Genomic DNA, 12,082 nt, shown 5'->3' with positions numbered 1-12,082 from the left:
TTGGAAGCAGAGCTGGGACCTGAACTCAAGTACTCTGATATGGGATGCAGGCATTCCAAGTAATATCTTAATTGCTGTGCCAAATGACCACTTCCCAGATATTTGATTTTCAGCAATGCCAAGAGTAAAGGCAGGGTTGGGGCCAGTGCTGTGGCATAGTGGGTAAAGCTGCCACCTGCTGTGCCAGCATCCCATATGGGCGCCAGTTTGAGTCCCGGCTGCTCCACTTCTGATCTGGCTCTCTGCTATGGCCTAGGAAAGCAGTGGAAGATGGCCCAAATGTTTGGGCCCCTACACCCATGTGGGAGACCTGGAGAAACGTCCTGGCTCCTGGTTCCTGGCTCCTTGCTCCTGGCTCCAGACTGGCACAGCTCTGGTCATTGCAGCCACTTGGGGAGTGAACCAGTGAATGGAAGACCTTTCTCTCTTTCTCTCTGCCTCTCTGTAACTTTGCCTTTCAAATAAATAAATAAATCTTAAAAAAAAAAAAAAAGGAATAAATGTAGGATTCACATGAATTTACTTTCCACTTTGATGACCAAGAAAGACAGCAATTTTCTAAATAGTTTATCAAGTTTCTTACATCAGATTCTCATCAAACAAGTATTCTTTGTTACAATAGAATCCATATAATATCAAGCATGCTGCTTCATAAGTATCTTTTTATTCATGTATTATTCAGGAATTACACACTAAGAATGTGTAATACATTAACCAACTTATATATGCATTTTTATTCCATTTACTTCATTTCTAAATTGAAGTTGTAATATATACATTTCTCATCTTTTTTAAAAAAAGACAGAGCTTACACTAAGTTGAACCAAGAATGAGGTTGTGTTTATTTTTTTAATTGATTCTCTACTGGGTGAAAAGACACAGAGAAAAGTCTAAAGTCCTATCCACTCCTTTCTACTTTGACTCCCTTCCCCCTCAACACATTGCCCAACTCCTTTTACCTATTTCTTCAAACTTGAAACCTATCAAAGTCTGATTAAAGTTTATCACCACATTAAGTAGGCTTCTCTCTCTCTCTTTATATATATATATATACATACATAGGGCTGCTGTGGTTCTGATTATGAAATACACTTCACAGTTTTTGCATAGGAATATGTAAGATATTTCCAAGTAACTGGAACTAGCATCTACTCGTGAAAACTTGTACAACTTTGTTTAAATAGTGAGAGGTGCAGCACCAGCAACTTCAACTTTCACCATGGTGTTAGGTAGCTCAAAATAGCTTCATAAACCTCTTCAAATTTCTATTCAGATACAGCTTCTCAGATTTACTTTAATAGCCTAAAATTGCATATGACTGCTTTTATTCTATAAAATGCACTAAGTATACAATTACCAGTAGGGCTTGGCTATCAGAAATGCAAGGTTCATAAAGAGCCATGGACAAAATAGCAAAGAGGTAGAAAACCAAATGACATTTAAGCAAAATTGAATGACATACTGGAATTACTCTTACCTGGAAGATTTCCATCAGTTTCATCAGCACTAGGAAAACTAGCAACACTTGTAGAATCCGAAAGGTCCGAAAGCTTAGCACGCAACTGCTCAATATCACTCTCTTTGCTAGCCAATTGCATTTGAAGTTCATTCCTATGTGTACATTCTTCTACCAATTGCTATTATTGAGAAATACCAAGGAAATAGAAATAATTAAATTCAAGTAATTTCAACATAAATAAATTGCTAATACTAAAATTTTGCTATAAACTACATAATGTTTATTATTACAGATTTTGATGCACAGTAATATGTTGCTTAGATAAACTGCTTTTCTCCTTGCTTTAAAAGAGAACTTTTTTTTCTTTTAAAACATAAGGCACACACACACAATAAAAAGGGGAAAAAAAAGAGTTAAAAGCAGTTGAAATTGGTCTTCTGGGTTCAAAGGAAATACTTTAAAATGTACAGAAAGCTTCTCAGGATAGTAAAACTATAAATGATAGAGTTAAAGTTTCAATGTAAGTCTACTTAATATCAGAGACCATGTTCACAAAATCTCTATCCCAGATATAGTCAACATCACAACACACATATCCCAATTTTCATTTGGAACCAAACAGACCAAACCTTTGGTTGTGTTCTCATAGTAGGACCTTTAATCAAGTGAATGGTAAAAAGTTACTCATGAATAATGGCTAATACGCAATAGCACATCTGGCTAGTCTTTCAAGAACATGACTCATACCAGAATAATAATAATTCAACTGTTAATAGTATAAACTAAAATAAGCATTTTATATAAGAAAATCCAACCTAAACAAGATAAATAGGTGACAGATAAATATAGTAATAACTGGAAAAAATAATCCTTGATTCACTCATGTACATACATACACACACAAATCTTACCGCTTGCATGTCATTCAGTTCTTTCTGATGTTTTACTACCATCTGGTTGAATTTTTCTCTTTCTTGGTTGAGTTCCAGTTGTAGCTTTCGATTTTCCTTTTCTTTTTTTCTTAAATCTTGTGTATTAGCCTTCTTTCTATCAATTTTAAAATCTTTGCGATTCATTATTTCTGCCAACTTGTTAACAGCCTATTGAAGTATTATAATATTATTAATAGGGACCTATATTGAAGGCATCTGATTTAAATATCTACTAAAAATAATTTCTTTTGTCTTCAAAATCAGGAAGCAGAACCTTTTTTGTGTGTGAAAGTTAGGGCAACTTATTGAAAACTGGGATATATTAATTGGTAGCACAAGCATAAGGAACAATGACTTAATTCATTATTCAAATATAGGAAAGGAATAGGTTTGCAAAAAGTCACTCATTCAACAATTATTCAGCACTCTGATAGATACTAGACATAAATATAGAAAATACATGAATCCATTAAAGGCATCCTAGTCTGGTGGAGTGAATAGACAAAAAAGTTTATAGGACAGCCAGACAGTAATCTTTACAGAGGCAGGTGAGGGTGCTATGGCAACAGGACCCAACTGAGACTTAGAAAAGCCAGGGATGGCTTCTTGGAGTACCTCTGTACATGTCTACGTATGTTTGTTGAAAGACAAAAAGGAGTTGGATAAGCATAGAAGAAATCACACGAAGCAGAAGAATCAGAGATGATATTACAGAGGAAACAATACACAGGCAAAATGACCCAAGAGAACTTTTCCTTTGGACAAGCTGAAAAGCAGGGGCAGAGGGTAGCTGCTTAGTCCACACTGAGGTCCTTTTGAAAGTGAAAAGGAGTGGTCAGCACTGTGGCACAGTGGGTTAAAGCCTCAGCCTGCAGTGCGTGCATCCATATGGGTGATGGTTTGAGTCCCAGTTGCTCCACTTCCAATCCATCTCCCTGCTAATGCTTCTGGGAAAGCAGAGGAGAATGGCCCAGGTACTTGAGCTCCTGCATCCACATGGGAGACCCAGAGGAAGGTCCTGGCTTCAGATCGTCTCAGCTCTGGTTGTTGCAACCATTTGGGGAAAGACAATTTCTCTCTCACTCTCACTCTTACTCTCTGTCTCTACTTCTCTCTGTTAACTCTTTCAATAAAATAAATCTTTAAAAAAATGTGAAAAGGAATGTAAAAATAGTTAAGGCTAACCTCACTTTTGCTAGATGAGAAATATATATATATATATATATATATATATATTAATGAAACAGAACTACTAAAAGCACATAAAATGAGCACAAAAGCTGTAAACGTTAAGCCGTGACATATTTATTATTCTTCAGTAATGTAAAGAAAAAAAAGAGTAAATATATTTTTTCCATTAAGACAGAACAAAACGAGCCGGCGCTGTGGCTCAATAGGCTAATCCTCCACCTTGCGGCGCCGGCACACCGGGTTCTAGTCCCGGTCGGGGCGCCGGATTCTGTCCCGGTTGCCCCTCTTCCAGGCCAGCTCTCTGCTATGGCCAGGGAGTGCAGTGGAGGATGGCCCAGGTGCTTGGGCCCTGCACCCCATGGGAGACCAGGAAAAGCACCTGGATCCTGGCTCCTGCCATCGGATCAGCGCGGTGCGCCGGCTGCAGCGGCGGCCATTGGAGGGTGAACCAACGGCAAAGGAAGACCTTTCTCTCTCTGTCTCTCTCTCTCACTGTCCACTCTGCCTATCAAAAATAAAAAAAAAAAAAAAAAAAAAAAAAAAAAAAAAGAACAAAGCCTTAACCACCACCATTTCCATATAGATAAGATTCCATTTAGTAATGTAGAGCCTCCTTCTGTCTTGGTATAAAGATAAGTAAAAACTTCACTGAGAGATCTTCAACAGCTATTAAGTCTATTTTTTAAAGATTAGTTGCAACATGACAGACTGATGAGAGAGAGTAATATAGTGGTAAGGTCATTAAAGTCACTCAATAAAAACTAGAAAATATTTTGCTTACTAGAGAAATCAGCTGAAGTACTTAGAAGCTTATGAAAAATTTGAACTGAATAACATGGTTACCAAGTTTAATGGAAAAACAATCTGGTCTAGATGCATGACAAATACAAAACAAAATGAAACATCTATTCCTAAAATTTCTTACTTATTTCTAAATCTCCTGACTTCAGGGTGTCTTCTCTTCACTAAGTTTTCCTCCTGTCAATACAAGCCTTCTGTACAATCTAATACATATTTTTTATCAAATTACTAAACAAGCTAGGTTTCTTAACTGAAATCATATTCCCAAGTCTTCCATGCTTAGTGAGGACAGAATTTATTAATTCTAAAGAAAATCTTGGGCCAGCGCCATGGCTCACTAGACTAATCCTCCACTTGCGGTGCCGGCACACCAGGTTCCAGTCCCGGATGGGGTGCCGGATTCTGTCCCGGTTGCTCCTCTTCCAGTCTAGCTCTCTGCTGTGGCCCGGGAGTGCAGTGGAGGATGGCCCAGGTCCTTGGGCCCTGCACCCGCATGGGACACCAGGAGGAAGCACCTGGCTCCTGGCTTTGGATCGGCGCGGTGTGCCGGCTGCAGAGCGCCAGCCACAGCGGCCATTGGCGGGGTGAACCAACGGAAAAAGGAAGACCTTTCTCTCTGTCTCTCTCTCATTGTCTAACTCTGCATGTCAAAAAAATAAATTAATTAATTAATTAAAGAAAATCTTGAACCTTGGATTTTCAGTTTTTTTAAATCTGCATAAGGGGCAATTAACTCTCTAAATATATGATACTCAAACACAAACATATAAAAGGTTGAAAACATATATACCTGTGTTTTAAGGGTTCGTTCCGTATTGATATTCTTTTCATAGGTAGCCTTAAGATTACTGATTTCCTCCTCTTTCTGTAATTTATATTCTGTCAATCAATTATATAAAGTGTTACCGTATGGCATTTAATACCTCTGTATTCCAAACCAATAATGTTCTCAATTATGCAAACTAGAATATACCACATATATGTAAATATACCACATACACGTAGATATACCACATACATATACCACATACACATATAATAAAGTTAACTTTCAGTAACATTATTAAGATAATTCTTAAGGCTACGAAAATTATATCACATATGAAAACAGATACTGCAAAAGTCTAATGCATAACACCATCAGCTAAATATTAATTACTGAACTTAATTTGATAATATGATTTTAAGAAAGCTACATACCTTCCTCTGACTTCCTCATTTTATCAGTTAGCTCTTCATTTTCTTTTCTTAACAATTCAATATCTTTGGTTAGGATGCTGTTTGTTTCTTCAAGCTGAAAACACATAAAAGTTTAAATTATGGTCTCTTTGCTATTATCATAATTAAAGCAATACGTTTAAAATAATACTGCAAATTTTCTATAGATGAGGATAAGTCAGGTATTGCTTCACTATAGAAACTGCCCAGTGGCCGGTGCTATGGCATAGTTCATTATATGGTTGCTGGTATAAGTCCAAGCTGGTCCACTTTGATCCAGCTCCCTGCTAATGTACCTGGCAAAGCAGTAGAAGATGGCCCAAGTGCTTGGGCCCCTGCACCCATGTAGGAGACTTGGAAAAAGCTCCTGGTTCCTGGCATCAGATCGGCCCAGCTCTGGCCATTGTGGACATTTGGGGAGTGAACCACTGGATGGAAGACCTCTCTGTCTCTCTCTCTCTCTAACTCTGCCTCTCAAATAAATACATCTTAAGAAAGAAAAAGAAACTGCCTGGTCTCCAGTTTAAAACACATGGCTATAATTAAATTTAAAACATTTTAGAACACTTTTTAATGTTCCAAAATTATTTCAGTACACATATATATGAATGAAAGGGAATAAAATATAATGGAAAGAGAGCCAGACCAGAAATTAGGAAATTTGATTTTAGTTTTAGCTCTGCCAGTAACCTGTTATGTGATCCCATGCAAGTCAAAATTTTTCTGGGCCTCATATCAACAGTGATGATGAAAATGAAAATAAAAACATTTACTGACAAGTTACTTTTAGTAATATATTTATTGCTCATTCTATTTACATGATTTCATTTAATCCTTGTAACATTCATGTGGAATAGGTATTATTTCTATTATATATATAATCTACACATATATTTTTTAAAAAGATTATTTATTTGAGAGGCAGAATTAGAGAGAGAGGGAGGGACAGAAAAGAAAGAGAGGTTTTCCACCCGCCAGTTCACTCCCCAAATGGCTGCAACAACCAGAGCTAGGCCAATCTAAAGCCAGGAGCCAGGAGCTTCTTCCAGTTTTCCCACATGCATGCAGAGGGCCAAGCACTTGGGCCATCCTTCACTGCTCTCCCAGGCCATTAACAGAGAGCTGGATCAGAAGAGGAGCAGCCAGACATGAACCAGCACCCACATGGGATGCCGGCACCACAGGCAGAGGCTTAACCTACTATGCCACAATGCCAACCCCTATATATACATTTAAATATTAATTTATTTGTGAGAGAGAAGGAGGGAGGGAGGGAAGAAAAGACAGAGAGACAGAGATCTTTCATCTGCTGGTTTACTCCCCAGATGGCCACAATGGCTACTTCTGGGCCAGGTTGAAGCCAGGACCCAGAACCCCATCCAGGCCTACCACATGGGTGACAGAAGCCTAAGCACTCAGGCCATCTTCAGGGAGCTGGATCAGAAGCAGAGCAGCCAGGACTTGAACCAGCACTCTAATAAGGGATGCCATCACAAACAGCAGCTTAACATGTTGTGCCTCAACCCTGGCCCCTATTTCTATTTTATAAACATGCAAGCTGAGGCTTGGAGAAGTCAAAACAACTTGCCAAGAACCATAACTTTTTAGAGACAAAGTTGGTATTTGAACCCAAGTCTGCTTACATCAGAGCACTTACTGACTTCAAAAGAAAAAATTGCTCTTAACTCATTTTTTTGGTCTTTTAAGTCTATGAGGGTACTTAAAAGAGTTCAAGGAAACACAAATCAAAAGATAAATCTGGGGCAGGCATTTGGTGTGGCAGTTGAGACTGCTTTGGATGCTTGCATCCCAAATTGCAGACCCTAAATTCAAGTCTATTTCTCCTCTAGCTCCAGCTTCCTGCTAATGTGCACTTTGGGAAACTATGTGATGGTTTAAGTAGCGGGGTCTCTGCCACCCATTATCAGAGACTCAGATTGAATTCCCAGCTCCTGGCTTTGGCCTGGTCTAGCCCTAGCTGTTGCAGGTTATTTGGGAAATGAGGCAGATAGGGGGGCTCTGTCTATCTCTCACTCGGTCTACTTTTCAAGCAAGTAAAATAAATAATGAAAGTTTTTAAGAAGATACCTTTTGAAGACTACTTGTATGCATGGTTTAAAAAATTTGCAAATCAACTTAAATTTTCATTTTATATAGCTAATAATATAAACCACAGGAATAAATTATTTACAGTATTTGTAGTCTTTTTTTTTTTTTTAAGATTTTTTATTTATTTGAAAGGCAGAGTTACAAAGAGAGAGAGAGATGGAGCAGGGGTGGGGAGAGAGAGATATCTTCCATCCACTAGTTTTCTCCCCACATGGCCACAACAGCTGAAGCGGGGCTAATTCGAAGCCTGGGGTCAGGAGCTTCTTCCAGGTCTCTCACATGGGTGCAGGGGCCCAAATACTTGGGTCATCTTCTGCTGCTTTCCCAGGTGCATTAGCAGGGAACTAGATCAGAATTGGAACAGCCAGGACTGGAACTGGCACCCATATGGGATGCCAGCACTGTAGTTGGCAGCTTTACCCTGTATGCTTCAACTCTGGTTCCAATATTGGTGTTCTTATATGGATTTGTAGATGATCTCCAAATAATTTCTCATCCCAAAATAATTTATTTGAATTTTACAGAATTTTGGCCCATAATATCAATTGCAATGCGTTAAAATAACAACTAAATTTTAAGCTAAGTATTTCTTCATATAAAATACAACCTAAGACCTATTAAAGGAAAACCACCCAATACACTAAGAACTTCAATCATTAACAACTGTTTTAGATTATATAAACTACTTTATACATAAGTACAGACTGATGATTATAAAAAGTATAAGTAATTTTTCCCTAGCACCTTAAGATGTATTTTGACTTAATTTTAGTCATATAACTTACTTGACTATCACACTTACCCGACTAACAGCATGATCTTTATCTGTAATCTCCTGTCTATTTCTTGAAGCAGCTTTCTTGCTTTCTTGGGTCAATTCAAAATACTGTTCTTCTAGAAGCCCTCGAGCCAACTGCTCAGACTCAGCTTTCGTCTCTGCGAGATCCAACTGAGTAGCAAGAGTTTCCCTGCAAAAGAATTTTAAGATATTAAAATTAAATTAATATTTTAAATAATATATTTATTATATATATTTATAATTATAAAATAATAATATTTAATATTAAAAATTGAGTTCATTTTTTCAACCTAATCAAATGCTATAAAAAACAATCACCTTTAAATGATAAAAAAGAACTAACAATTGTACTGCTTAAAACACACTGAGTCTACTGTAAATGCTCTATAAAAGATATGAATTTAACATCTCACATTTTGCAAGCAGGCTAATTTTGAAAAGGATTTTGTTGTGAACTTCTGAAATGGAAGACAAACAGGCACAGTGGAAAAGTCTATGGTTCCTAAATTAGAAGGCCAGACCTGAGCCCTTCTTACATCTGTTCTATCACTAGGGACATTGGGCAAGTTACTTATACTTCCTGGAGCTCAATTTAATAAAATATGTTAAGATTAGAGGATTAGAGTAAATTATTTGTGAGGTCCCTTTCAGTTGTGAAATTCAATGAGATTATCAAGTCTTATAAACAGATTTGCAAACCGCTACAGGCTATTCTGGGAATGCTTCCAGGGAATTTCTGCTGGTTCACTCCCCGGGTGCCCAGAACGGCCACGTCAGGAGCTTCATCTAGGTCTCCATGTGGTGCAGGGGCCATCATCCACTGCTTCCCCAGGCACATTAGCAGGAGGCTGAATCAGAAGTGGAGCAGCCAGGACACTAACTAGCACCCATATGGGATGCTGATGTTACAGGTGGTGGCTTTACCCTGGACCCACTTTAAAACTTTTTAGAAATGGGGCTGGTGCAGTGGCATAGCGGGTAAAGCAGCCGCCTGCAGTGTCGGCATTCCATATGGATGCCAGTTCAAGTCCCAGCTGCTCTACTACTGATCCAGCTCTCTGCTACTGCCTGGGAAAGCAGTAGAAGATGACCCAAGTCCTTGGGCCCCTGCACCAGCATGGGAGAACTGGAAGAAGCTCCTGGCTCCTGGCTTCAGATCGGCACAGTGCCGTCCATTGCAGCCAACTGGGGAGTGAACCAGCAAATGGAAGACCTCTCTCTCTCTCTCTCTCTCCGCCTCTCCTTTTCTCTGTGTAACTCTGATTTTCAAATAAATAAATCTTAAAAAAAAAAAAAAAAAAAGGAGGTTGTTATATATCTTTTAAAGGGTTTCTCATTCTAAGGCCCTAACCACACATATAATGGAAAATAGCCTGCCTCATTACTAAAACAAAGACCTTCAATACCAATATCTAACTTAAAATAATGATTTGTGAACACAGTAATAATTATTTGCATATAGACAAATGCTTGAGAAAGTTAAGATGTCTTTGAAAACAATTTGCTGTCAAAAAAGTTATTTTCACATTTCTGTGACTGTTTAATTGCTACAATGTTAATTTATTACAGCTTCTTCACCCTAAAGATGATTCTCAGGCTGGTCTGATTTGTTCTGAATTAGCCCAATAAATTGCTTCTTGGGCTTTTAGGTAAAATCAAGTGAATCAACCAAATAAATATTGGGGCAGGCATTTTGGTGTAGCAGTTAGCATGCCACTTGGGACGCTTACATCACATATCCAAGTGCTTAGATTTGAGTTCCAGTTCTGTATCCAATTCCTTCATATGGCTAAAGGACACCATAATGCAGCAGTTGATGGCCCAGGAAGTTGGGTCCCTGTCACACACATGGGAGACCTAGATTGAGTTTCTGGTTCCTGGCTTTGGCTTGACCCAGCCCAGGCTGTTGTAGATAGTTGGGGAGTTAATCAGCTGATAGGAGATCTCTTTGCCTGTGTCTGTCTTCTCTGTCTCTGTGTTTTTCAAATACATAAATTAAAAAAAAAAGTAAAACTTTTCAAAAAAAGCTATACTATTTCCATCAGAATAATGGCACACTTTCAACTTAAAATTAAGAATGCCTTGAACTGGGGCCAGCGTTCTGATATAGCGAGTAAAAGCCACCACCACAGCACTGGCATCCCAAATGGATGCCAGATTGAGTCCTGGTTACTTCACTTCCTATACAGCTCCCTGTTATTGCAACTGAGAAAGCAGCAGAATATGGCCCAAATCCTTGGGCCCCTGCACCCACGAAGGAGATCCAGAAGAAGCTTCTGGCTCCTGGCTTCTGCCTAGTCTCGCCCTGGTTATTGCGGCCATTTGGGGAGTGAACCAGAGGATAGAAGATCGCTCTGTCTCTCCAAGTTTGCCTTTAAAATAAATAAATCTTAAAAAAAAAAAAATAAAAGAATGTCTTGAACGGATTCCTGTAAAAATGGACATACTTTTCATTTTGTAGTTCTTGTATCTTCTTTAAATTTTCTCTGTTCTTTTCTTCAATTTCTTCTTTAAGTTCCTTTACCTGAGTTTTATAAAGTGTCTGGAAAACAAGTGATAAGAACATATAAATGTTTATCGTAGGTTAAAAATAGCTCAGCAATTTCTTAGACAATTAACATGATGCAACAATTTCACTCCCAAGTGTTTACTGATGACAAAAATGCAGATGTGTCCACAAATATCAGTTTTCATTACAATGTTATTTATAGCAACTCCAAACTGGAAATAGTCCATATATCCATCAGCACATGTGCTTAAAAAATTGTGTTGTATCCATGCTACTCAGCAACAAAAAGGAATCAACTACTTATTCACATAACATAATAAATAAGACATTTATACTGAATGAAACTAGGTGTTGGGGTAGGTGTTCAGTTTAGCAGTTAAGACGCCTTCGTCCCACACTGCAGAGCCTGGATTCCATTCCTGGCCCTAACTTCCTGCCAATACAGACTCTGAGAAGCCTGAGTAATGACTCAAGCGGTTTCCTGCCACCAAAATGGGGAACCTGTATTGAGTCCCTAGCTCCTGGTTTTGGTCTTGATCATCTCTGGCCACTGTAGGTATTTGGGAATGAAACAGCAGTGGGGAATGTTCTCTCTAGCTATGTTCTCTCTCTCTCTCTCTCTCAAATTAATAAAAAAATAAAAATAAAAATTAAAAAAAAGAAAAGAAACCAGCCAGGTGCTAAAATTGCATGATTCCATTTATGTGAAATTCTAGAAAAAATTGAAAATAATCAATAGTGAGAGAAAGCAAGTAAATTTTTGCTGATGCATGGAAGTGAGTTGGGAAGAGTGACTACAAAGGGTCAAACGGAAATTTTTTGTGGAGAAGAAACTGTTTTACATGTTGAGTATGGTGATGGTCATATAAATGTATACATTTGTCAACTTACTGAATTATATTCTTAAAGGAAGAACAATTTTAAACTATAGTTTAATAAATTATATAACAAATTATATCATTTGGTAAACCACTGAAGAAACTTAGCAAGTGCTAAGATTTAAAAGATTGATTCTTGGGATGGGGATCTGGTACAGAAGTTGGGCTGCTACTTGGGATACCTGC

General features: G+C 38.2%; 1 protein-coding gene across 2 annotated transcripts in view; it reads right to left on the bottom strand.

Annotated features, from left to right (window-relative positions):
- ROCK1 (Rho associated coiled-coil containing protein kinase 1) overlaps window positions 1–12,082 on the bottom strand; it is a 144,523-nt gene that overhangs the window by 17,242 nt on the left and 115,199 nt on the right. For both annotated transcript variants that reach the window (NM_001082367.1, XM_051851073.3), the window contains 6 exon segments: window positions 1,478–1,637; window positions 2,371–2,559; window positions 5,174–5,262; window positions 5,584–5,677; window positions 8,513–8,678; window positions 10,957–11,051. In NM_001082367.1, the coding sequence (NP_001075836.1) occupies window positions 1,478–1,637; window positions 2,371–2,559; window positions 5,174–5,262; window positions 5,584–5,677; window positions 8,513–8,678; window positions 10,957–11,051 (793 nt within the window).

The sequence above is a fragment of the Oryctolagus cuniculus genome, chromosome 10 (assembly GCF_051225735.1).
Source record: "Oryctolagus cuniculus isolate XC-2025 breed Fujian yellow rabbit chromosome 10, ASM5122573v1, whole genome shotgun sequence".
In the NCBI taxonomy this organism is placed as follows: domain Eukaryota; kingdom Metazoa; phylum Chordata; class Mammalia; order Lagomorpha; family Leporidae; genus Oryctolagus; species Oryctolagus cuniculus.
Note: the sequence above shows the minus strand (reverse complement) of the source record. Positions and strands in the feature narration are given on the sequence as shown.